We start from the raw sequence: 27,160 nt of genomic DNA, 5'->3' as shown, positions 1-27,160 counted from the left end.
GGAGGCCCTGGCACAGGGTGCCCAGATAAGCTGTGGCTGCCTCTGGATCCCTGGAAGGGTCCAAGGCCAGGCTGGATGAGGCTTGGAGGAGCTTCACTTGTCCTGGTGATTTTGCCATAAATCACTTGTTTGTGAACCTTTCTTTCAGATCCCTGAGAGGTGGCAGCCACCAGCAGTCCCTGAGGCACTCAGGGGCACCTTCTGGGCACACAGCCCACACACAAAGCTGATTTAGCACCTCTCTGTCAGGCTTATGAGCACAGCAACGAGTGCACAGTGCTCAGCTCGCCTCGTTTGGAAGCGAGCTCAAGGAAGACTTTCCCAGCCATGTGGAGCAATTTAAACAATAAATCAGCCTTAAAGTGATTTGGCAGTATGGCGAATGAATGAATGAATGAATGAATGAATGAATGAATGAATGAACGAATGAATGAATTTTGTAGTGACACGTGATCTCTCCCTCCCTCAGATCCAGGAGATGGTGCACTCGGACGCCGCGTCCTACGAGTCCAACCGCCAAGTGCCGCTGCTCAACCGGCCCGGCATGCTGGGCGGCCCCATGGGAGCCCTCAGCCAGTCCCAGCTCATCTCCCAGATGGGCATCCGCAGCGGGGTCACCCACGGCTCCCCCTCGCCCCCGGGAAGCAAGTCTGCCACCCCATCTCCCTCCAGCTCCACTCAGGAAGAGGAGACCGAGTCGCATTACAAGGTACACGCGGTCGCGCCGCGTTTGGTGCTTTTCAGAGGGGGGTAAATTGTGCTAAATAAAACCACAGACTGCTGCTCTTGTTTTGGCATTTATAGTGGAGACTTTCCCAAGGATGAGGGCACTGTTCCCAGCTAGGGTGGGGTCCACCATGGCAGGCTGGCACTCAGCAGGTTTGGAGGTCAGAGCTGTTCTCCTGCCCCCACATTTTACCAGTTCCATCAGGCCACAGGATTTCCTGGGGTGATGATTACAGTGAGCAAAGCAGCTTCAGGGCTAAGAGTCTGCAAATGCTTGGAGCTAAATTGGATTTCTGGTGGTGGGTAGAGGAGACTGAAACAGTGAAGGAAAATAACTCATGGTGGGATTTAACGGAGCTCATTGGACATGGCTTGCTAATGAAAACAAACAGGAATTCAAAGAATCTTCTGCCTTTTAGCTCACCAAGGTGGTGTTTTCAGTAGTCAGCAGTGTCCCAAATGGTCTCTACAGCCAACACAACTGCTGCTGAGTGTGGCACCAACAAATCCCAGGAATTCCTGGGGGTTTGGACACACTTTGGTTGTTGTCCATCTCACTCCAAGTGTACCAGTAAAGCCACACAACATGTGCCATGTTCCAGGGATCTGTGGCTGTTATTTACTGAGGGCAAACTGCAATTACAGCCTGCAGGTAAATTGCTGGGCTCCCTGGGGACTTTGATTAAAGCCTTCCATGGAAAACCTTCTCCTGAAGGCACTGGTATTGTAACCTTGTCCCTCCCAAACAGACTGTTGTGACAGGGTTTGAATGTATAACCAGAGCAGCAAACAGTGCACGGGCTGGAAAACTAGGAAAATTATAGCACTGAGCAAAAATCTTTCCCTCTCATGGAAATCCAGGAAAATGGATTCCCATCAATCCTGTAGTTTTTCATCCATTGGCAGATTTCACTTCAGATTAGGGCATTTCAAAGCAGAATTCTCATGTGGGTGGAAACAGCTTCAGTGGATAAAACTGCAAAAAGAAGGGATACAAGAGGTTAAAACAAATGGAATTTTTCAAACTCTGCGATTCCATGTTCAGGGAACACTGTGGGAGGGGTTGTGCTGCTGGATCCCACAGCCTGCCATCTCCCAGAGCCTGCGTCACAAAGCTCCAGGCTTTGTGCACCTGGGAGCTGAAATCTTTCATGTCAGGAGGAAATGAGTTTCAGTGTAGTGACACACCAGCTTCTGTCTCTGCCTCCACCAGCATCACCCAGCTTTCCTGTCAGCCACCCAGGAGCCCCTGAGCAGGGCACAGCTTTGGGGTTGAATCTTCTGCTTTCTTGAGCCAGTGGTGCCCATGGGGTAGGAAATTTGGAGATGTCCAGATGATGACAGCTTGCAGAGATTAGAATTTTTCCTAATCCTTAAGGCAATCCCTCTCATTGTTCTGCCCTGTAACCCCCAGGCAGGTGGGAGTGATGTTTGAGGGAGGAGGAGATGCTGAGTGTGAGGAAAGCAGCAGACCCACGCTGTGGCCTGCAGGTTTCTGTTTGCTTTGTCTGTCTGCACAGCTGCTGCCTTCACCCATCAGTCACTTTTTCACATGACCATTGAGGGCTTTTCTGCAACAAGTCATCAAAACAACATCTAACAAGCAGAAATTAATCTTGTGAGCTAGAAGGTCACAGGTTAAAGAAATGAGTCTGATGCCAGCAGGTCCTTCAGGTCCCCCGAGCCAGGGAGATTTTGAATTTCAGAGCTCTCTGAGCCTCACTGGTGTATTTACCTGCTTCACAGCTTGGTGTGGGTGCACATGAATGGGAGGGACAGGTGGGTACAGCCCAAATTCCAGCTGGATTAGTGGCCACTCTCCATAGTTATTAAAATCTCAGTGTCCATGAGGTTTCAGCCCTTCCTTGGTTCAACATCTAAGGCACCAAGTTTCTGGGATCACATCATTGCCCCGTCCACCTCTGCCACCAAACAAATCTTCTGCTGCCTCTCCAGGGCAGGTCCAATGCCAGTGGCCACCATGGGCAGCTGGCCATGCTCTTCATGCCCCTGCCCAGCCTCCCTGGTCCCTTTGACCACGGGGATGACCCTTGGGGCTGCAGATGCTCTGGGGCAGTGAGGCACTGGCTCACTGGGGGTTGACTTTAGCCATGAGCATGGTTTGGGTTGGTCAAAACTCTCCTGAGGTCCAAGCCCAGGCTGTTGTCTCATCCCACCTGGAAAACCCCATGAATACCAAAACCTGCTCTTCTCCCTGCTGCTGTTTCCCCTAAATCCCATGTGCTCTTTGGAGCTGCCTGAGCTGTAAATGCAGCTGGGATTGTGCTGCTGCAGTTCCAGCTCCTTGGCTTGGCCAGTGGCTGTGTGGGAGCAGGTTCCCCATAGCACTCCACTGAGTCAAATGGGATCACAGTTAGTTAAAATACCATCTCACTCCCTAATGGGCTGAAGCCCTGTCATGCATTTTTTTTTCCCTTGTAATAAGCTGGCCTTTCACCTCCAGGCCTCCCATTCAAGCCCAATTGGGCAATTTTAAATTAAATGCAATTTTTGTGGTCTCTCTGCTCATTCACTAATGGTCACTGTCTGTTTGACAAATGTCACTGCGCTGATACTGAAATTAATGATCAGTCAAGAGCTACAGATTGGAGAGCAGGAACGCTGCTGCCCTTTTCCTCCCCATGCCTGGCCTCTGCCAGCTGAAGGGAAGCCTCTTAAATCCTGGCACTGCCAAGCACATGCTCAGATTGACCAATGGCACATGCTCAAATTGACCAATCCATCAGGAGAAGGGGCTGTTTGTCCCCAGCTCAGCTGGAGGCATTGTTTTCACAAGATCTTGATGTTTAAAGCTGTGTCTTTCCAAGTAATTCAACAACCTGTGCAGCTGATGGTAGTGCCTTGAGCTGAGGGCTGCAGGTGGAGGGGCTGGTCCTGTTTGCCCTCAAGGATGCAGAGATCCAGCAGTGCTTTCATTCTCTGCCATCCCAGATGTATTTAGGTTTTCCCTCACTGTGAAATAAGGGTAATGGTGCTTCCCTGTAGTGCAAGCTTTCAGTTAATGCATTGAAAGCTTTGATGGGTATCCAAGTGTTTTCCAGGGGTCTTTTCCTTTGCACATCCTCCCATGGAGGCTTCTGTGGTCTCCTCTATTCACAGAATCATGGAATATCATGAGCTGGACCCACAGGATCACCCTGCCCTGCCCAGACCCCCCAACAGCCCCACCCTGGGCACCCCTGGCAGCGCTGTCCCAACGCTCCTGGAGCTCTGGCAGCCTCGGGGCCGTGCCCATTCCCTGGGGAGCCTGGGCAGTGCCAGCCCCTCTGGGGGAAGAAACTTTTCCTGCACAGGGCATGCCAAGGGAGAATGATCAGGATCTTCTTTCCCTGCTGCCTTCAGTGGAAGCATCCCCGTTTCCAGCCCTGCTGTTTCACTCCCCAGCCCAGTGGCAGCATCTCTTGCTGAGCAGCCACCAAGGCCAGCTCCTGTTCCCTGTGCTCTGCTCCCCTGAGCTCCAGCAGCCCCTGGCACTGAGTGTGACACAGCCATTCCTGTCACCAGCTGTGCCCAGATTGGTCGGAGGAGTGAACAGCACAGCCAAAGCATTTAATTGGTGTGATTAAAACAGTTCAGTTCCTGGATGGTTTTCTGGATATGTTAGCAGGATGGAGCAAATTTTGGATGGCCCTGGTGTGATGTTTAATGTGATGCTGGTGTTGCTTGGTCAGTGCTCAGACCCTCCTGGAATGGGGAGGTGAGGGAAGTCAGGAGCAGATGCAAAGGGGGCTTAGTGAGGTGGAAATCAGAAACCATGTGGAAGCCAAGTTTGGGAAATTAATGGACTGCTAAAGCAATCTAGCTGGGAAGCAAGGCATGTGGAGAGGTTCCAGAAAAGGATCAAGGAGTGAGCGAGCTGGGGAGGAGGGTGGGGAAGGAGAGTGACTGAGGACTGGAAAGCTCCAGATTTGGAGCAGGGGCAAAGGGATGAACCCGAGCTGTGAGCTGGTCTGAGAGGAGGCACCAAAGCAGGCTCAGGCACCCACCAGCAGTTTGTGCAATGATCCAGGAGGCTCCTGGGGGACAAAAAGACCCCCAGGGCTGCTGCCCCCCTCTCCACACTGGGACATCTGCACTTCCCATTCCCTCTCTCATCTCCTTGGCTCAGTGGCTGTACCAGGGGCTGGCATCAGACCTTAGCTAAGCTTCATCTCTTGGTTTTGCAGGCTACTGGAGAGAAAAGACCCTCAACAGACCTGGGTAAAAAGCCCAAAAGCCAAAAGAAGAAGAAGAAGAAGGACCCCAATGAGCCCCAGAAGCCCGTGTCAGCCTATGCCCTGTTTTTCAGGGACACACAAGCAGCCATCAAAGGGCAAAACCCCAATGCCACCTTTGGGGACGTGTCGAAAATCGTGGCATCGATGTGGGACAGCCTGGGAGAAGAACAAAAGCAAGTGAGTTACTGAGTTATTTATTTTTGTCTTTCAGCTGTTGCAATGAGTATTTCTACAGTGCAGGAGTGTTCAGGGCATGGCCAGGAGCTTCCACAGGCTGAAGTGCAGCTAAAAAACTGTTTTTGGGAGCAGTGCTGAAGTGCCCACTGTGCAAAACTGCTGTTGTTGCGTGGGGAAGAGCAAATTTTTATGACAACTAATTATTCTTGATAAGCTCATACTCTGCACAGCCCTCAGTGGCCTTTCCCTGACGTGGGGTTTTACAGCTTGAGATGGGAGATGGGTTTGTATTTGCTTATTGACGTACAAGGAGTGACAGCCAACAGGCTAAACACTATTAACTCCCTGAGCTGCTGGCTGCAAACCCAGCATTCAGGCTTTAAAAGCTTCAGAAGGAGATTTCTGAAGTGGCCTCACAGAGGAAACCTTGCTGCCCCAAAGCTGTCAGCCACTTTGTCTGCTTCAGGTGGAGAATTCCAGCTCCTGCTTTCCCTCTGTGGCTGCTGCTGAGTCAGTTACAAAGGCCTGTAATTGCTCCTTGCCTAAGGAGGGAACCCCAGGGAACTCTTCCCAGAGCAAGGATGGCTGTTTGTCAGGCAGAGGAGATCTGACAAGGTGTGTGATGTGTCCTGCACCCAAACAGGCTTTAGCTGGGAGCACTTCTCCTGGAGCCTGGCCACGGCTCCAGCTGGGTGTCCATGGCCAGCACTGGGGGAGAGAGCAGCAGGGAGGGAAAAAGCCATTTAATTGGAAGTTCTTCTGGGATAGAACCTTGATTTCCACCTCACACTGAGTCAGAGTAAGGAGTAAGAGCAGAGGATCTCAGGGATGAAAGCTCTTTTGCTGCTCCCTTTTCTCCTCTTTGGGTGGATCACTGTAGGATCATGCAGGCAGAAATTCCTCCTCTGAAGAGGGGAGGAAGGTCAGGAGGGTGACCCCAGCCCTGGGAAGCTTCAGGATAGGGGCTTGGGTTTTGCTGTTGCGTCAGGGTGAGGGAGGTTCAGGAGTGTGGAAAAGCTTTGTGTCACCTCTTTCTCCTGCTTGCATCCCCCCAGCATCTCAGCCTGCCCCTCCTTCACTGCACCTGGCTCCAAACACCACCACAGCTCGGGCACTGAGCCTGGCTCCGAGTGGAAGCACGACCCTGACTCAGCGCAGTGCAAACGCTCAGCTCTTAATTAACAGCAGGGATTAAACCAGCCCGTTTATCTTCCCTGCTAACTCTCCCTCCTCCTTCTCTTTCATGAGCTCGCAGCAGCCTCCCAGCTCTTTACACACGCTGTCTAAGTGGCTCCATTTCTCCCTCTGTAATTGATTTAATTAAGTCATTTGTTCCTTGTCTGAATGCTTAAATATTAACTTCCTGGCTTTGTCTCCAGCTGGATACTTCTCTCCCACAACAGTTACCTCCCTGCCCAGGACTCTGGCTGGAGGGACAAGATTTCTCTTTGGCTCTGGGAGCCTGTGCCTGGTTTGTGTGATGTGGCACGTTGACTCTGGAAGTGTCTGGCTGGAGGAGAGTTTATTTAGCTCCTGTTTGCTTTCCTCTGCCAACATCCCTGGTGAAGCTTTTTTTAGATTCATGAGGCAATGCAATGGAAAGGGAAAAAGGAAAAGAACAATTTTAAATGCCTTCAATAAGTGAAAACAAGTGCCTGGGCTGTCCTGTAGGTGTTTCCTGCAGGATGTGGTGCACACATTCCCTGTGAAGAAGGCAAGCAGGCATGCCCAGGGCTCTCCTGGCACATCTGGAGAGGGGATGGTGTCCAAGCAGCACAGCCAGCATCACTGGCAGAATCCTGCTGCAGCCTGGGAGTCCAGCCTGCCTCATGGCTGCACCAGGACTGTGCTCTGGGAAGGGGTGGAAAAGCTGCAGAAGGGAAGTGTTTCATCAAGGACTCTGCTTTTGGCTTTGTGGACAACAGTGGCTTCATGTCCTCACTGCAGAAAGCAATCTGGGGAAAAGCAGCAGTGGCACAGCAGGCAAGCAAGAGCCAAATCTGGGTGTTTTGGCTAAATTATGACCAAACTTTTAGTTGGAGAACAGTTCCCCTCTTCCTGGCTCGAGAAGGGGTGGATGTGAGGCTGTAGGATCTGCTCTGGAGCTGACCCCACACTTGGATCCCCAGAGGTGCAGGGCCAGCCCCAAGGTGTTCCTAAGCAGTTCTTTACCCCCCTGGAGCTTCTCTTCAGAGAAGGTTTGCAAACCTTGTCCCTCCAGTGGGCCCAGCAGGGGCCCAGTCCTGGGGTGTTTTGGTTCCCACCTTGTGGGAAAGCAGCAGGGAGGGGGTTCCAGGGGAGCTGGTCCATAAACCCAGGGCATTTTGTGATTCCCCCACGTGTGGGCAGCCCCTGACACGTTCCTGCTGTGCCTGCCCCGTGTCCATCCATCCCCCAGCTCCATCCTGCACACAGGGGGGGCACAGAGCTGGGGTGGGCCCTGTGCCAGGGCCAAAGGGCTGAACAGGAAGCCCAGTGCTGGTGGCTTGTAGCCATGCCAGGCAGGGCAGGGTGGTCCTGTGCCCCCTCCAGAGCCCCAGCCCCTCTTCACAGACCTCCTGCAGCATTTCTGCTGGCAGCAGTGACGTGCCAGCCCCTTGCCAGGTAGTCCTGGCCAGCACACAGGGGGTTAATCCTCTGCCATTTGTGCTGCTAATGATTATATGCACTGTAATATCAAAGCTGGAGCTATTTATTTGCCATTGGGCAGGTGCTGCTGCTCCCACAAAGCAAATTTGCTTTCTCCTCCTGATGAAACAAGGAAAATAAAGGTTGCTCACGTCCCATTTCAGATATGTTTTTTTTTCCCTGTGCACCAGCTGAAAGACAAACACAGAGAGAGAACCAGAATGCATATTATGCAAGAAACCATATAATCTAGCAGCATCTTTGATTTGGCTGCTGCTGTCACAGACATGCATTTCACAGAGAGGCTTTTTTCTCCCCCCCTTTCTTTTGTTCTTACTGGTTTATCATTTGTGGCTTTGTCATTTTGTTCCTTCTTCTTCTTCTCTTCTCAGCCTCTTCACAATGAATCTTCATTTTCCCTCTGACACACTTGTATCTAAATTTCCTTATTTCCTGCCTTTTTTTATTTATATCTGTTGCCTGGTGATTTGATCATGCTGTGGAATACAGGATTAGCAATCTCCGTGTCCTTGGGTACTGCTCAAGGACACCTGTTCGGCAAAGCACCATTTTCTTCCCCATTTTAACCCGTTCCAGGGCAGCTGTAAAATAGGAATAAATAACAATACTTTAAATATCCCAGCGCTGCGTTTGCAGGACGTTGTAATCTTCATTCTTCAACAGCTGGCGTGGCCCTTCCTAAGGAGCTTACAGGGAATCTGAAGAATGTGACTCAAGGAAAAAAAAAAATTAATACATCCTCTTTGAACTTTGCAAATAGTTTAGCAGCTGTTCCTGTAGAGATAGCTCCGACTTTGCTGCAGAGTGAAATGCTAATTCAGCCATTAGCATCCAATGGTACCTGTCAGAGGAATCCAGCTCCGGGTCCCAGCTCCAGAATCCCGTGCCTGGGTGGGAGTTTTTCCATTAGCAGGTCTCAAGCAGTGTTCCCCAGCAAGGTTTAAAAGGGCCGCCTGATTTGACAGAAATTAGAAGAAATTGAGCTCTAGATTGGAGCAAATTCCCTAGGAGGATTTTCCCCTGGCATGGACAGCCCGGTGCCAGCCTGTGCCACCACAGGGCCACCACGGCCAGACCTGCTCAAGAGCAGGTGACAGCAGCCCTGGTGGCTGCCCTCCCTCAGGGGGATTCCTGGGGCTCACAAGCCTGGAGCCTCTCCAGAGAAATCTCTGGATTCACTCTCCTCTGCCAAGTTCTGTTCTTCCCTCTCTGAGCACCTCCCTGTTCCCTGCAGTATTTTGGTGAAGAGGAGGTTGGATTGGAGCCAAGCAGTGGTGGAGAGCACAGAGGTCAATGCCAAGGTGGCAGCTGCAGGAGCCTCTGGAACCAGCTTCTTTTTGTCAGCAAAACCAGCCATGAAGTCAGAGCCCTGGGCAGGTGTTTCCATAGCCCTGGGAGCTGAGAGCAGAGGAACCAAGGAGCTCCCAAGCAACCTGCTGGGTGATCCCCAGGCTAACCCAGAGCTTCCCATCTGAAATGAGCAGAGACTGGGCAAACCCAGCATTTTCAGTTGAGTTTGGGACACAAAGGTACCAGAGATGAGTTCTTGCTCGTGCTTCACCAGGACCAGTTCAGTAATGCTGAATGACTCCATGGCCAAACAAAAATGTAGAGCCTGGAGAACAACACAGCTCCAGGGATCAAGTCACACTCCAGGGGTAAATTACCCAGCAGAAGAATTGCCTGCTCAGCAGAAAGCAATAGATCACCCATTTAATCAGATCCATCTGCTCATTGAACCTGATCCATCTGCTGCTGACAGGACACTGCAGGGCCTGTGGTGGGACAGGGGCGTCGTGGGCCAGCTGTAAAGCTGTTTTATGGAAGAGCTACCAAAGGAGAGAGATCCCATGGGAACAGCCATGCTACAAACTGCCCAGTTCCAGCTTTGTCAGCACCAGAGCCACAGCAGGATGCACTTTCCTCCTGCAGCCCCAAGCCCTGGCAGTGAGGGCTGGAAGGGTTCAGGCAGCTGTTATAGCCTGGAAGGAGGTTTCAGCATCTTCTGGCATCAAGGAAAGCCATGCACCAGAGAGGGATCAAAGCACCAACCCCAAACAAAGCTTCAAGAGAGATCTGGTGGAGAGCAGGATATCAATGGGGAGGATGGGAAAGGTCAGATCTCCTTTTAACAGCTCCACGAGTGTTACTGTCCTTCTTGGAGAGCAAGATCAGAGGTTTGGAAGATGAATGCTGTGTGGTTTTCATTGGAGGTTCAGCTTTGGATTTGTCACCCTCCTGTTCCCTTTGGAATCTTCAGTGGATTGACCTGGGAATAACCTTGTGCCCTCACATGGAGCAAGGGATGACTTCCACCCTATTGTAATTGCAGGGTGCCCTGACGAAGGAAGGAATGATGAATCTGACTCCATGTTCTCAGAAGGCTAATTTATTACTTTATGATACTATACTATTCTAAAGAACACTATACTATACTATACTAAAGAATACAGAAAGGATATTTACAGAATGCTAAAAAGATAATAATGAAAACTGGTGACTCTCTCCAGAGTCCTGACACAGCTTGGCCCTGATTGGCCAAAGAGTGAAAACAACTCACAGCAGAATCCAATGAAACAATCACCTGTGGGTGAACAATCCCCAAACACATTCCACATGAGCACAACACAGGAGAAGCAAATGAGATAAGAATTGTTTTCCTTTTCTCTGAGGCTTCTCAGCTTCCCAGGCGTAAAATCCTGGGCAAAGGGATTTTTCCAAGGAATGTGAATGCCACACCACCCCATGAAGTCGAGGCAGTGAGAGCAGAAACCTCTCAGGATGCTTTAACCAATGGCAATTGCTGCTTCATTGCAGGCTCTTCCATTCATTCTCCAAAGGAACTGCTTCCCAGCACTGTGTCTCCACCAGGATAAAGCAGGAGCTCTCCTGAAACCATGCAAATAGTTCCCACTGCCAGGGTCTTCCCTGGAGGTGTCCTCAGGGTTGTTGACCTCAAGACTTACAGTCCAGACCACAGCTTTTCTTCTGGAAGTGAAGCTTGGTTAGTTGGTTTTAATGGTGGGAGGGACAGAATAAGTCTGGCCCAAGAAGGGGATACAAAGGGGGATGCACGGAGGAAAGGAGGATCTGGGAAGGAATAAGGACAATCTGCCATGTTCCCTATTTGCCTTTCCAGTGGCTGTGGTAAGGATGTGTGGAGAGAAAGGGGAATGTGGCAGGGAGGACATGCTTTGAGACATCTTGTGCATAAGCCATAAGTTATAGTGATCTCAAGACATATCTTGCAGGAAAGTGTACAATAGTTACAAGAAAAACCCTGCAGACTTACAAGCAGAATAAAAACCAAATTTACACATCTGGGAGAAGAAAAAAACCAGTCATGGAATCATAGAAAGAAGGGCAAGGAGAGACTTAAGAGGTCAACCAGACCATACTGATGCCTGAAGTCAGGATCATCTCTACTTAAACCATTCCTGATGGATGTGTTCCTAATCTGTTCTTAAACCCTCAGTGGTGGAGATTACACATCTCCCCAGGCAATGTCTTCCCGTGCTTAATTATCCTTACTGCTCCCAAGGCTTCCCAGTGCTTAGCCAACATTTCCCTTGGTGCAATTTAAGCCTATTTTGCCTCTTTTCCTACATGCAAAGGATCACCCCGTGCCTCCTTTGCTACATTGTGGTGGCTCCTCTTGGTCTTCCCCCCCAGCTTTCCTCCTGGACGCCTTTCCTGCACTTCCCATCTCTCCTTTCCTGATGTTCTACATTTTCTATGAAGCAAAACGCCCCAAACTCCACCTGGGATTGCAGCAGAGACCCTCCAACTTGGGGGCAGTGCACTGCTTGATTTTTTGGAGGACAGTTTGAGCTGTTCCCCTCATTCCCAGGCTTGGGAAGCAGGATTCCTGAGGGCTGGGATGCAGAGGTTACGGAGAACAGCTCTGGCTGTCACTCAGTGCCTGCGTGACACGGAGCCGCTCGTGGGCGTCAGCGGGGTTTGCAATAATTGTCTTCTCTAATTAACTTGTTATCAAACAAGAACATTTCATTATGGTACAATTACTGGCTGCTTTGCTGAGACACAGAGGTGTCAGGATTACGATCCCGACATATGCTTCTTACAGCTCTGATTTTTTTGTTTTCATAATCACTAACCGTTTTTATTTCCTACCCCCCCCCCCCAACCACCCACTCACTTAATGACTAATGAATCCTCCTGCTAATGAATAAGGAAAATAAATCAGTGGGCATGGCAGGTTAGGAAGAAAAACATGCAAAATGTTTTGAGGATCCTTAAATCTGATAAATTACTTCAAAATTAAAATCCCTGGGAGAAAATGGGATTTAATTAGAAAGTAACATGGTTTTGTCAATGTTTAAATTAAAATTTTAAAGGTTATAAATGTTGCACTAGAGCTGCCTTTACACAGAGGATTTGTGAGGAGCTTTGTTCAGATCCCACGTCAGCGTGGTGATTCCCTGGGGACAGGCAGGTCAGTGTCCCTGATGGAGCCCTGTGTGAGTGCAGGGCAGGACTGCAAAATTCCCAACAGGAGACCCTTGGGAATGGTTCCTTACAATGAGGGTGGTGGCACAGGGTGCCCAGAGCAGCTGTGGCTGCCCCTGGATCCCTGGCAGTGCCCAAGGCCAGGCTGGACAGGGCTTGGAGCACCCAGGGATGGTGGAAGGTGTCCCTGCCCAGGGCAGGGGGGGGATCAAAATGGTGCCTTCAACCCAAACCATTCTGGGATTCTATGATTAAAACCCAGATAATCCACTGGGAATCTTCCAGAACTTCCAGTTTACCAGAGAAACATCAGAGAGCACAATCCCTGAGCTCACCCCACTGCCCTTCTTGGCAGCCCTGGCCCAGGGAGCCCAGAGGCTCCTCCTGAGCAATCCCCTCTCCCTTCAGCAGAATAAAGCACTGGCTGCCCCTGCCCAATCCTGCACCAGACCCCACCCAGCAGCACATCCCAACACGAGAGCTCTAAAAGAGACAAGAACAGATGAAGAGTGGCAGAAAAAAAAGAGTTTAGCAGGAAAAGCAAGTGATGGAGATGAAGATAGGCACAGACTTTATTGGTTATTTATTTATTTGCATTTAGTTTTAGGAAGTCTCATTCACCTGTCCTCTCACTGTCCAGAAATTGCAGGGTTTGCTCCAGGCAAGTCTTGCTAATAATTGAATTTATCTCTGCATAGCTCTGAATACTTTGTTTAACCACCATACCAATGAGGTGGGGGGGGAACAAAAAAAAAACCCCACTCTTGTATTTTGCTGTTATAGAGGAAAAATAATTTAAAATGTTCTCCATAGAGCAGCATCCAGCTGTGGCCACTCTTAAACACTGAGATATAGGAATTTGTATTTCATTGCTGTGAGGGCATCAGGTACCACATTTAAGAGCATCCACCAGCTCTGCTGCTGAACACAGTAAATTCTGTGGTGCTGTGATGGGCACAAACCTGTTCCAGTGGAAGGTGTCCCTGCCCATGGCAGGGGGATGGAACTGGAGGAGCTTTAAGGTCCCTTCCAACCCAAACCACTCTTTGATTCCATAATAAAAGATGTGGAGATTGTAGAGAAAGGTAATAGCTTTTATTAAGGGAACTGATACTGTTTGAAGAAATAGTTACTTTTCACAGGCAAACTCTTCTTCAGGCTGACATTTTGAAAAGTAATTTTGTTCTGAATGGAGCAAATGTAATATTTCCTGAATGCCATAAAGCCAAAGACAAACGTAGAGAAATGCTCCATTTCAGAAAATTGCCGTCTGAGACCTCCAGTGTCTCGAGTCAAAACGTTTCATTACAGGACTCGCTGTGATTTAGCAATGAAAATAAGGCTTTCAATCCATTTTTAATAGAATTTATCTGTACTGATTTTAAACTCACATTCAGTTCAACTGCTGGAAGGTTACTCTCCCTTCAGAGGTCACTGTTGGGAGGGAGTCTGCCACAGCCATGGGAATTTGCAGGGGAAATAAGCTAAATCATAGAATTTTGGGATTGTTTTGGTTGGAAAATACCTTCAGGATCATCCTGTCCAACTGTCAGCCCAGCACTGCCACGTCCCCAGGTGCCACCCCCACAGGTCTTTAATTCACCTCCAGGAATGGTGGCTCCACCACTTCCCTGGGCAACCCTTTCCATGAAGAAATTGTTCCCAATATCCAACCCAAATCATCCTGGACAGAGAATGTGCCCCCCAGGCTTCAGCACTTCAGCTGCTGAAAGCTGTTGTTGGTTTAAAAGCTGAATTAAATACATGCAAATCTGTTCTAATTGAAATCAACTTTCAATGCATCACTTGAGGAAGGCTTTGGGTTTCCAGTGGAGAAGGGGGTTGGTGGGTATTTTCCCTGGGAGTTTCTGCCTTTATCCTGAAATATTTATTCAGTTTTAAAATACTCCTCTGTGTAATCCCACGGGGACTCACTGCTAGGGACAGGATGGATCTCACCATTATTTATTGAAGGTCTTCACCTCCTGTGGAGAGCCAGGATCCAGGCAGGAAGGGGACCAGCACTGACATGATCACGAGGCATCTCTCATTATGGGGAAAAATGGAAAAATAAACCATAATTCACTCTTCCAAATCTTTTATTTTTGTCTTAGGGAAGTGAACTCTCCTGGTACTTGCTGCAAGCTCCAGCTCACCAAGTCATAACATGAGGCAAAAATCCCAGGTTTCATAAGATCAGAGAGCAGTTCCAGCTGTACAGACTGCAGGGAAGAGCTGGGGTTTTGACCTCTAAAGGATAAATATTGGGAAAACCAAGATAAAAAATGGATCATTTAGGAATTCTGACTGTCTCACATATTTTTAAGCTGGCCATCATGACAGCATCATAGAATGGATTGAGTTGGAAGGGACTTTAAAGATAGTCCTGTATTTGAGGATTTGGGCTTTTGTCTTGCTCTTCCAAGAGCCTGGATCACTCTTTACTCTGCTTCCTGTTGGGAAGGGATTTCATTGTGTTCACCTTATAAAATCAGACTGTATCTCTTACAAATACCTGTCTAAACACACAGACCACTCTGACCAGAGGTCCCAGCACGGGATCAGATCAAAACTCCCAGCATGGTCCAATCCAGGGGCTTCATTTTCTTGGTTTGGTGTAAATTCCCCTGCAGCAGAATTGAGTTTTTCATGCACGCAGCCCCACTGAAAGGGGTTCCCACTGTGCAGGTGGGGTGCAGCCGAGCCCAGCAGCCCCCTGTTCCCTCTACTAATGATTTTCCATCCTTTGGTCCTTTCAGGCATACAAGAGGAAAACAGAAGCTGCCAAGAAGGAGTACCTGAAAGCCCTGGCTGCGTACCGGGCCAGTCTCGTCTCCAAGGTACAGCCATGCTCACACACAGGTTACAGCTCACAGGAGCCTCCAGAGGGGAGCACATTTATCAGAAATGCTGTGTAATTGTGATAGCAGAGCTGCTACCAGCATTAGCACCTTTCCAAGGGGCTGAAAGAGGGGCTCTGTGGCACGGTTAGGGCAGGAGCTGGGCTGTCATCTCCTTTAGAGCCCTGCAGTGAGACCCCACTTTGGATGGGTTCAGCAGCAGGGGGGTTTCATCAGTGTCCCTGTGTGGGGTGAAGGGGTCCCTGCTGCCTGTCCCCACTGTTCCTTGCCTGCTTTTGGGGTGTGAGTGCAGCAAAGGGGTCAGGAGGACAAGGTGGCACCAGGGGCTGGCCCAGGGAAGGTGACACCCAGCACTGGGCTCACTGGTACCAGCACCCTGCTGCACCCTGATCCATGCACGTGAGCTGCCCCACCTGCTCAGGACCCCAGGTGTTGCTTCTCCTGTGCATGCTCAGCCTAGACCAGATTTTTAGAGAGTTTTAGGGAGGTTTTAGGGAGTTTCATGGAGTTTATAAACCGCATAATTATGGGTTGATGAGATGTGGGAATTTGGGTGCTTACCACACTGCAGCCAGGCCAACCCCACAGAGCCCATTCCAGTGCCTAACAGTGAAATTTCAGGGCATTTCAGGCTCAGACAGGAGCTCCCAGTGCTGCAAGACCACCCTGGGGAGCAATGCTGGGCCCAGTCTCCTAAATGTGGATGGCCATCCCAAGGGACCTCACAGCTTGCCCTCCTCCACTCCTCCAGGGAGGGGACACAGCATTCGCTGCCTGGGATTTTGGGGGGCTCCTGTGGAAATCAAAATCTTCCTGGCTCAGGGGTAAGGCTGCCCTTGGGTAGTGTGTGGGTACTACACCACATCCTCAGAGCCTAATCATCACATTCAGCTGCCTTGGGAAATAAAGTGATCTCCCAAACCACCCCTCACATGCAGGATGGTGAGCTGGAAAGGCTCAGAGCCCCTCTGCAGAGCAGGAGCTGCCAACTTCTCAACAGAACAGCAGCAAGGACAGAAAAAGGGGATGGGAAGGACATGAGGATTTAAAACTCTTGTTTTGGTTCCTCTGGAAGCCTCTGAGGGTCCTGTCTTGAACGTGTCTCTCAGCAGTGTGGGCCAGGAGTCATGGAAGGCATGGAAGTCATGGAGACGTGCTCTATAGCTTTGGTTTTTTCACAATTTCTCCAATTGCTCTTCTGCAAAACTTTGTTTTGAGCAAAGCAGCACAGTGTGGTCCTGACTTCTGGGTGAGAAAGGATCAGGACTATCATCACAGGGCCCATCACAGGACAAAACCCTCATTGTCCAACCCAGAAAATTTCCCTTTGTCCTTCTCTTCTTCCTGCCAAAATGATGCCATGACTGTCCCATGCATTATAGACCCACCAGGGCTGCTGGGATGCACAGGATGGGGAAAGCAGAGGGTTTATAGACCCATTTGTACTCTACTGGAAGCAGGAGGGGTTTGTCAGCCACCCACAGCAGTGAGCTGCTGGTGGGCAGTTTGCCTCTGCAATGGTTTGATACCTTGTGAAGGCTGACCTAGAACAGAGACTGGACAGAGCTAAAGAATAAAGCAGGGATTGATTAAAAGGATCTCCTCAATGGATCCACCTTGGGCAGCATAAGAGCCCAGCCAGGGCTGGCCCAAGATGAACCAAAATGGTCCCAAAATGCACGAGCGCTCACGGGGTCTGTCACTGTGATCAGTTCTGCTCCATTTGCAGATTGGAGTTCATTGTCCAGTTACAGCCCCGGCCCATGCAGTCCCATCCTGCTTGTTTTTCTCTCTTCAGCCCACGTTGTTTGTGCTCTTGGGCTGAGGTTTGGATCATTTGTCCTTGGTCCCCAGCTAGAGCAGGAATTGTTTTGTCTCCCTGCTCTGTGCAGAGAGTTCACCATCCCCTCATATGAAGTTCAGACTTACACACTAAAGCAGCACAGAATGTGAAAAATATAAAAACTAAAACCTGAGGCATCAGGTTCATTCCCCCTGCTGCTCCAGGCTCTGCCAAAGGCACAGTTGAGTTGCTGGGCTTTAGTTTTCCAGCTATGGATGCTGCACCCAGGCTGTGGGCACCCAGCTGCTGCAGGGCAGGCAGTTCATGGGGCAGGTGGGAGAGAAGCAGGATCCATGGGGAGCTCACCTGCACTGATGGATATCTCGGGATGCATATTGATGTTTCCTCTTTCCCTTCCTCACCACCTCCCACTCTCTTTCCCCACAGAGCTCTGCCGACCAGGGGGAGACGAAGAGCACCCAGAGCAACCCCCCTTCCAAGATGATCCCCCCCAAGCAGCCCATGTACCCCATGCCTCCGCAGGCGTCCTCTCCCTACCCCGGCCTGGGCTCCTTCCTGTCCCCGTCGGACCTGCAGAGCTACCGTGGCCACCCCCACGCGGGGCTGTCCCGGACCCTGCCCTCCAAGCCCCTGCTGCCCAGCATCAGTGCCTCCCCGCCGCCCTCCTTCCAGATCAGCCCCCCGCTCCACCAGCAGCTGTCCTTGCACCACCCGCAGAGCTCGCTGCTGCCCCAGCCCCTCAGCATGCAGCAGGTCCCCCAGCAGCCCCTCCTGTCCCCCCCCATGGCACTACAGGTACAGCCCCCCATGAACGCCTCGCCTCCCGGCCAGCAGGTCAGTGCTGGGGCTGGGCTGGGCTGGGCTGCTGTCACCAAGGGAGGGAATGAGCACCACGAGGGGCTGAGGGAGCTGGGAAGGGGCTCAGCCTGGAGAAAAGAGGCTCAGGAGGGACCTTGTGGCTCTGCACAGCTCCTGACAGGAGGGGACAGCCGGGGGGTCAGGCTGTGCTCGCAGGGAAGAGGGACAGCACAAGAAGAAATGGCCTCGAGTTGTGCCTTATCAATGTGCCAATCAACGCGTAGATTGAAAATTAAACAAAATGTCTGTTGAAAGGGTTATCAGGCAGTGGAACAGCTGCCCAGAGAAATGATGGAATCACCATTCCTGGCAGCATTCAAAAAACGTGTGGATGTGGCACTTGGGGACAGGGTTTAGTGGTGGGGTGGCAGTGCTGGGTTGATGGCTGCACTCGATGATCTTGGAGGTCTTTGCAACCTGAATGATCCTGACTTCTCCAGCACAGGGGTTGGGCTTTAGCTCTGCACAGCCAAAGTGGCTTCTGTAATTTGGTGAGAGCATTACAGGGGAACCTCACACTCACTCATTGGGGTAGGAGCTGTTGCTGAGGGCAGCATTTTGTGAAACTTCATTCCACATGGTTTGTGAACAAAATATAAAAATAAAAAAATACCCTCCCCCATTGCCCTAATTTGGATATTTTGGAAAGAATCATGTTCTTTGCCAGGTAACTATCATGAATCTTGTTTATATACATTGCCTAATGGATATAAATTTAATTAAACCCACCCCAAAAATGGGGAAAACTGATCAGCTTTCAGCTGGAGCAGCCCCTCAGTGTCCTTGCAGAGTTGCAGTGGTGGCAGCTCATGGGGACAGTGTTGCTTGTGTGGCTGTCCCTTGTTCCTGAGCACTGGGGTGGGGAACTCAGCACTGCACAGGAGTTGGGAGACACTGGACACTGCTTTGGTGACCAGACTACAAAAAACCCAAAGGCTTTTGTGGCTGTGTGCCCTCCACAGCCATTGCCAGCCCCGAGGAAGGGGGTCCTGACAAAAAGAGCAGGGAAAAGGGATGTCAGATGTGCTGCTGCATTGACACCATGCCTGGCCTTGGACCTCCCTCTGTCCCTGGGGCTCCTCCTGTGCTCTGAACTGACAGGTTTTGGGGACAATGCCTGTAAATGTGATTATGCACTATCATTAAATCTGCAGTTCTCCTGCTTTGTATGCCCCTGTAACCCTCCTTTTCCTCTCCACCCTGCAGGACTTCTCCCACATTTCGTCTGAGTTTCAGAACAGTGTTGGACCCCGTTCTCCTGGTGCATCAAACCCCCCAGGAAGCACTGAGTGGGACAACGACTACCCCAGCAGGGAGTGTGGGGTCAACCACTGCAGGCCAGTAGACAAAGCAGCTCACTGCTAGTGCACATGGGCTGTGACAGTGCCCAGCACTCACTGCCTGCCCTGAAATGTATGGCCAGGTGTGCTCAGGGAAGCTCAAGGCCCCCTCATCTCTGTAGGCTCACTGAAGTGATGCTATGGAAGCAGGTAGCTTAAAAATCATGGAAAAATTCTTCATTGGACATGAAAAGTTGTCTTTTTTTTCCTCCCCCTTTTTTTATTTATTTCCATTCCATGGGAGGGTTAGACACATTTCTTTTCCTGGAGGTCTGAAAGCAGCCACGTCCATAAGGCCAGGCCTCAATGTGGCCTTCCAGTGCTTAGAGAGTCTTATTAAAGAGTTGGAGAGCAACTAATTGCAAAGGCAGATAGTTACAGGACAAGGGGGAATGGCTATAAACTGAAAGAGAAGAAATTTAGATCATATATGAGGAAGAATTCCTTTCCTGTGAGGGTGCTGAGGCCCCGGCACAGGGTGCCCAGAGAAGCTGTGACTGCTCTTGGATCTGTGGAAGTGTCCAAGGACAAGGTTGGACGGGGCTTGGACCACCCTGACAGTGGAAAGTGTCCCTGTCCATGGCAGGGGGTGGATTGAATGGGTTTTATGTCCCCTTCCAACCCAGACTATTCTGTGGTTCTGTGATACACAATGTTCTCTGTTCCTAAAGCAATTGCTCTTATCACTGAGGCCACAAGCTCCCATAATTGTCTCTCACCAGCAGGACCCTCACCATTCCTGGGGTTGGTGTACAAATCCTCAATCCTCCCAAGAGCCACACAATGCTCCATCCCCCTGCACCATGCAGAAAAGCCCTACTGACATCTGCACACATCTTCCCTTATGCCCTACAATCTCTGACATGAATGTGCCAGCATGAAGGTCCCTCTAATGCTGCTGGAAATCCCAGTAAATGAAAACATCAGGGTAGTCTTAAAGCTGGGAGCAGGGAACGTGTGGAAACCATTTTGAACCTCTGCCTAGCCACTGCTCTTGGCTCAGCTCTGATGGTTTGGAGGTTCTGTTGTGCCCTCTAGAACATTCCTGGGGTTCTGTGTGCAAGGAGGCTGAGAAGGAGGCTGGATATGGTTGGAGTATTGATTTCCTTCAAGTGCTGGAACACTGTGCTTTCACCAGGAATAATAACCAGCTCCCAGGCTTTTCAGAGCACGGCTCCTGTCTGTGCCAGCAGAGCACTCACAACTGCTGGGCTGGGCACAGAGTGTACAGACATTTATTTCTTCCAGAGCAATAAATAACTGCCTGATCCATTCGAATATCCCTGCTGTCTGCCTGCCCCAGGGGCTCAGGGACATGGATAGGTCTGACCTTTGCATGCTCCTTCCTGAAGTCTCTGCAGACAGCCTGGAAGAAGGAGCATGACCAGGACCTGATTGTGAAAGTCACTTCACATGTCATGGGCAAAATGCTGGAGGTGCTTGGCAGGCTGTGGCACATGGATCCCAATTTCCAGAGGTCTGGGCAGATCCCAGGAATGAACTCCCCTAGAAATAAGCATAACTTCTTAAGGGATCAGCTGGGAAAACATTTGATTGCCTCTGCAAATCCCACTGCCTGTGTCCCATGCAGAAAGCCCAAGGCATTCCAGAAACAGGTGAAACGTTCCCATAGCAGTGGGGACTGAGTTCTGTGTTGCTAAAACAGGCTCTGTGACATCTGGCTGGAGTGCCACACTGTAAGCAGAGGGCCCATGCAATTCATGATCAAAGCTCATGCATTTCATGCCTTTGTCACAGCAGAAATATCAAATTTCATGGGTTTATCACAGCTTCCTGGAAAACAAAAAAAAAGTCATTCTAAAACCAGACAGATTATGCAGAGACTTCCAGATAATTATTAGATAATAGCAAGGAGCTCAGATGGATAGAGATCAGTCCTGCAGAAAGTGCTTAGTGCACTGAAAATGTCATAGTGTCTGCTGAGGAAGGAGCCATCTCCTGTGACTAAAGGCACAGGAGCTGATGGCAGCCAGTGCCCAAAGCTGGATTGTTCTCATTTATTGTAAAGCCTGGTGTGCAGCAGTGCCCTCACCTCCTGCTTCTGCTGCCCTGGGAGTTGCAGTGTCAGTGTCCCCTCTGCATCACCCAGAGCAGTCCCAGGCAGCTGCAGCTCCCTGTGCCTCGAGGCTGCTCACAAGACAAGACAAGAGAAGATCTGGATCTCCTCACCCAGGAATGATGGGGCAAGGAGGAATGGCTTCCCACTGCCAGGGCAGGGTTAGATGGGATACTGGGAAAAATTCTTCCCTGTGAGGGTGGGCAGGCCCTGGCACAGGGTGCCCAGAGCAGCTGGGGCTGCCCCTGGATCCCTGGCAGTGTCCAAAGCCAGGTTGGACAGGGCTTGGAGCAGCCTGGGACAGTGGAATGTGTCCCTGGGAACAAGATGAGCTTTAAGGCCCATTCCCATCCAATCCACTCTAGGATTCCATGATCTCCCTGACTCTTCTCCTTTCTCCACTGCACTTTGTACTAAATTCCAAGTGACCTTCTATTGTAATGCAGGCAAACCCTGTGGCAGGGAGGAATGATGAGAACTCCATCTTATCAGAAGGCTAATTTATTACTTTACTGTACTGTATTATATTAAAGAATACAGAAAGGATGCTTACAGAAGGTTAAAAAGATAATAATGAAAACTGGTGACTCTCTCCAGAGTCCTGACACAGCTTGGCCCTGATTGGCCAAAGAGTGAAAACAACTCACAGCAGAACCCAATGAAACAATCACCTGTGAGTAAACAATCCCCAAACACATTCCACATGAGCACAATACAGGAGAAGCAAATGAGATAAGAATTGTTTTCCTTTTCTCTGAGTCTCTCTTGCTGCCTTCCAGCTTCCCAGGAGAAAAACCCTGGGCGAAGGAATTTTTCAGAGAATGTGAATGCCACAACCTTCAAAGTTGTCATTGGGCTCCTCCACAGCTTTTCATTAGCAGGGTGGGTCCAACCCTCAACAGATCTTTGGCACAGCAGTGATAAAGGGATGTTGTCTCCGTGGGTTTGGTCCATCAGTGCTGCCCTAGGTGTATTTGGGAAGTCTCTGGACCATGTAATGGCCCATTTCAACCTCAGAAGTGCATTCAGCTTAATTGCAATTAAAGCAGCAGTGTGAGGAGCAAAACCTGACTGGAAAGAGAAGGGATTGTTCCTTGATGGGATGTTTCTCAGCTGCAGAGCCCCAGATTCCTGGAAGAGAGGATCATCCCAACCTCCCCAGCACACAGACAGTCCTGTTGGGTTACGAATTTTATTTCATGTCTAATCTTGATATTTCTTTAGCTTCCAACATCTGTTGGCACTGGGTTAGCTGGGGTAAAACCTCCCAAGCCTCGTTTTCTTTTGTGTTTGTCATCCAGACAACTTCTGAAAAACTGACAAGGTTGTCTTTCTCTCTGTCCTTCTCTATCTAATAAGGGAACTGCTGTAGGGATTTTTGTTTCCCAGCCTATCCTTGCTAGTTAAAATGCCATCAAATGACACTTCTTCCCTCATGCCCTGCAAATTCATAACACAGCCATGCTGGAGAGAGAGTTTAAATGATTCTTACCTCCTGCTCTCCCTATTCTTAATGACTTTTTGCTTACTGATTTCCATCCAATTTTCCTGGCTCTTTCTGGGCTGAAGCCCAAGCTGTCCTAGATTGTGAGACATGGGGAGCATTTCTCAGCTCCTGCTTGGTGTTTGACTATCACTTCCCACAAGCGACTGCAGCACACAGTTTCAATGCTTTTTTGCCACCACGTCACAAACTCCTTTCCTAGTCCCCTGTCTTCCTCACCTGACAGCCTGATTCTGGCACTTGCTCTTTCCCAGGCACTGAATTCCTCTGCTTCACAGTGTTTTTCTCCAAGGGAGCTGCCTCATCTCCACCAGAGGTGCAGCTTGGTTTACAATCACAAACCTTTCTTAATCCCTAATTCAATCTTAACTCCTCAAAGCACCTCCCTTGTTTTTTCTGCCTTGTTTTCTGATTACAAATCTCTCCAGAGTCTCTCTTCTGATTACAAATCTCTCCACAAAACTTTCTCCAGGGGTTGTGCCCTTTCCATCCTAAAACATTCTATGATTTACCTTTGTCTCCTCACATTTAGGTATTTTTGGGGTAACACTGAACTGGATTCATCTTTCTATGTCCTTCCTCTTGTTTTAAGGCATGGATTAGGGTCTTTTTGTCATCCTTTAGCAACTTTTCCCCCCTCTTCCCACTCTCATTTAAGCTAAAAGATGGGGCACTGTCTCTTACACCTTGTCCAGGCACAAAAACCCATGTACAGCCACTAGATCCAGACATTTATAACCTCCCTAATTCCTTTCAACAATGAACTGATCCTCTCCAAAGGCGGGAATTTTCCAAATCAGGAGCTAAATGAGCAAACATTATAAAAAGGCAAAGATAACCCATCACAACTGCACTTAGTTTGGATTCAATTATTTATGGTAATACTTTGTAATGAACTGGGAAATGCTCTGTAGCATGCTGTGTAAAATTAATGAAGTTTTAGGACTGGAATACCTCGCTGCTGCTCAGTGGCATTAAATCTTTTCTGAGTGCAGAAGGGAAGACTCTGCATTTTAAATGCAGATTATAAAATGTGGAGATTAGCAGAGGGTAGACTCTTGACTCTGCCAGAAGACAGCTCTATCAACACCAGCCCTGCCCTGCTGCCTGCCCCTTCCCCATTATTCTATTATTCCACTCACAAACACACCTACACCAGAACCTCCCAAGACTTTAACTTCTAACACTTTTTAAGGCCAAGTTGTCTTTATGGAGCTGGTGATGTTTCCATTGTGCATGTGCAGGTGATAAACCCCACTGAAAATCCTGAATCTCAGAGCAAAACCCCCACAGATCATCAGCCAGGGGAGAGAGACTTCAGCCACTTCTCTTTCTCTCTTATGTCCCAAAAAAAAAGTGTCTGGGCTCCCTCTTTGGGCTCTCCTTATGTAGTGTGAGAATGAGCACATCTGATCCAAAATTAACTCTCTAAACCTCCTTGGCTCAGCCTCAGGTGTGGTGAAGCAGGGGATGGTGGCCCTGGGGCTGATCCCAGGCAGTGCATTCCAAGATCCTGCTGGTGGGATCTGCAGGGACCCCCAGAGCTGGCCCTGCCCTGCAGCCCCACCAAGCCACAGGAAGGAACTGATGTTCTAACCCTTATAGCTGAAATTCAGGAAGAAATAAAATTGCATCCAACTCTCAGGAGGACCTTCTCAATCTCTACAACTAGAGCCTGAAATTTAGGGTTGGAGTTAGGGTTACCCCCTGATGTAGCCAGGTGAGGGTTGTGCTCTTCTCCCAGGTAACAAGGGACAGGACAAGATGAAACAGCTCAAGTTGCACCAGGGGAGGTTTAGATTGGGTATTTGGAACAAAATTTCTGCAGGGAAAAAGTGGTCAAGTACTTGAAGAGCTGCCCAGGGCAGCAGTGGAGATATCATACCTGGGGGGCTTTAAAAGCCACATGGATATGTGACACTTGGGGACATGGTTTGGCTGTGCTGGGAGAGTGGTTCGACTTGATCTTAGAGGGGTTTTCCAACCTGAAGGATCCTGCTGTGGTCCCTCTGTGTGCAGCCCACCCTGTGTTTTGTGCCCTTGATGCCTTTTTCAACCTGTAAATGAAACACACTTTTCAGATGATATTAGTACAGGAGGTGATAGGAAAGCTGGTCTTTGTTGGAGGCCTTCAGGGGCAGTTATGGAAAAATGTCCACAAAACCTCATCCCCACGGGGGTGCAGGCAGTTTTATAAGTTTGGTGAATTAGCATAATTGACAAGAAGCACCAATTAGGAGCACAAGTGGTGACACAATTCCCACCCTGGCTCAATCCCCTTCTAAGTCATCCCCCTCATATGGGTCTGGTGCTTTGTTGATGAAAATGTGTCTGAAGAGCTGTTTTTCCACCTTGGTTGCCAGGGAGAGCCAAGACAGGACAGAGGCTATGGAATATGTTTTGTCGTTCTGCCTAGGGAAAGGGCATGGAAAACTACAGGGAAAACTAGCCACTAATACAAGTTACAAATATATGTGTAAAGAATACAGAGAACACATTGATGCCGTGGAGTGGCTCCCTAGAACAGAAACTAGACAGAGTTAAAGGAATAAAGTAGGTATTTATTGAAGGCCTACAAAGGGTGCACTTGGGCAGAGGCTACACCCAAAATAGATAAAAGTCACGAGTTTTTCAGACAGATATAATTTGATCTAACAGCATATCAGGGGTTAATTATCAATTAGAGCTTCAGGTAATGAAGTCACATTCCCCAGTTTGCTCCCCACAGTTCACTTTTGTTTATACTTTTTGGGCCTGAGGCTGCAATGATGCCCTTGGTTCCCAGCTGGAAAAAGATTGTTTTGTCTGACCAAAATGTGAAGAGAGCTTGCTGAAACTCTATGTGGAGTTCAGAGTTATACACTAATGCAGGATCTGGAAAACAGAAAAGCTAAAAACTTAAGGCATCAATATGAAAGGAAAAAAGGTAAAAACCAAAACAGCATGACCCTAGAAGCCACGGCACGGCACAAACCACGGGCCAGCTGTGCCAGCTGTGCCAGCCCCTTCCCCGCCGTCTCACTGCCTCTGCTTTCTCTTACAGCATGCTGCCAAGGGACAAGGCACTCTACCTCACCTAAGCTCAGCACCCCTTCGGGAGGAGGCTCAGACGAAGGACACTTGAGGGGGTCAATCCTCCAGCCCCGCGGGAGGCGCGCGGGTCGGACGGGCGCGGCGGCTGCCACCGCGCCTCAGCGCTGGCTTCGTTCCCAGGCTCTGAGAGCAGTTTTCTTTGTTTTCCTTTTCTTTTTGAACTCTAAACAAAAAAAAAAAAATAAGTCTACTTTCTGTGGAAGTCCCCCTCCCCCCCGCCCCAAAAAAAATAAAAATAAATACCCCACCTCGTAAATCGCAAAGAACAAAAAAATAAATAAAGAGAGAAAATTCAAATAAAAATAATAAAATAAGTGCAAAACCAACAAAAAAATAATGAAGTTAAACTAAGGACACCGTTTTTCTGCTTGCCATCAGCTTAGCTACGGACTATTTTCCTAGTGAACTGCTTTTAGACGCAGCATAAACCCAGGTCTGGTGTCCTGCAGCATTAGGCCAGCTCAGTAGGAGGATGCACTCTTTTGACTTGCTAACAGCACTAAACTTTGTGCAAGAAAATGTGAAGTTTGTGTGAATATTGTAAATGCAAAGGCCTTGGACGGTCTGGCGAAAAAAAAAATTACAAAAATAAATAAAAACTATTGCTAGGTAGGTGGGGGAGAGAGCAGAAGGCAAACTATGAGAGGACAAATGTGAAAGAGATCATGAAAATATAATTTGTTGGATAGTTGTAAGTAGTTTACTAAGTGTTTTAGAGCTGTGCTAAAGACATCTTTAAGATTTTTTTGTGAAAGAAATTAGTAGTTTACTTTATAGTAAAAGCATTTTATATTAATTGTAGCACATTTTTTAGTTATACATAGAAGGGAGATGTGTATAAAAAAACAACAAAAAAAGCCTGCCAAACTTGTTTCTATTATTTGTACAGCAAGAAATGGACAATTTATATCCATGTTGTATGGCATTATTATTTTTTTCTGGCCATATGTCCATCTATTTAAAAAATTGCTGACAATGATTTTTGTCTATTTATGAAAAATTAGAGAGCATAATTACAGTTTCTCATAAGGTGCATTTTTGGGGTTTTTTTTAATTTTTTATTTTGTTTGAGGGCGCTGCTTTGGCAGCACCTGGCACATTCGGTTCACAATGCTTATCTTACCTTTCTTTATAATAAAACGTATGAAAAGTAGAGCTGAAGCAGTCTCTCCTTTTTCTGGGGGACATCCTGAATGTGGCCTCTGCCTTGTCCTCCTCAGCTTTCCAACCCTCTCTCCCACCACATCCTCACCTGCCCCACCCTCTTCTCACTCTGCAATATCAAAGTAATTAATTTCATAATAAATGCACAATGATTAAAATAAGGAGGGAAAATGGAATATTATAAAAACCTTCCTGGAGT

At 49.0% G+C, this 27,160-nt stretch overlaps 1 protein-coding gene and 1 long non-coding RNA gene across 3 annotated transcripts in view; one reads left to right on the top strand and one right to left on the bottom strand.

Annotated features, from left to right (window-relative positions):
- The window catches only part of TOX2 (TOX high mobility group box family member 2), a 153,459-nt gene extending 126,509 nt beyond the window's left edge, over window positions 1-26,950 (top strand). For both annotated transcript variants that reach the window (XM_064391083.1, XM_064391085.1), the window contains exons 4-9: window positions 470-709; window positions 4,914-5,141; window positions 15,020-15,100; window positions 17,352-17,759; window positions 18,990-19,120; window positions 25,748-26,950. In XM_064391083.1, the coding sequence (XP_064247153.1) occupies window positions 470-709; window positions 4,914-5,141; window positions 15,020-15,100; window positions 17,352-17,759; window positions 18,990-19,120; window positions 25,748-25,784 (1,125 nt within the window). In that variant the 3' untranslated portion in view covers window positions 25,785-26,950. The remainder of the gene's footprint in view (window positions 1-469; window positions 710-4,913; window positions 5,142-15,019; window positions 15,101-17,351; window positions 17,760-18,989; window positions 19,121-25,747) is intronic.
- On the bottom strand, window positions 703-10,101 carry LOC135281839 (uncharacterized). The gene is made up of 3 exons (XR_010348300.1): window positions 8,867-10,101; window positions 8,399-8,743; window positions 703-1,702 (listed from the first exon to the last, which is right to left on the bottom strand). It is a non-coding gene; the product is annotated as an uncharacterized LOC135281839 (long non-coding RNA).
- Window positions 26,951-27,160: the final 210 nt, after the last annotated feature.

The sequence above is a fragment of the Passer domesticus genome, chromosome 16, assembly GCF_036417665.1.
Source record: "Passer domesticus isolate bPasDom1 chromosome 16, bPasDom1.hap1, whole genome shotgun sequence".
NCBI classification, from domain to species: Eukaryota; Metazoa; Chordata; class Aves; order Passeriformes; family Passeridae; genus Passer; species Passer domesticus.
The sequence above is the reverse complement of the archived record's forward strand: the minus strand, read 5'-3'. Positions and strand labels throughout refer to the sequence as shown.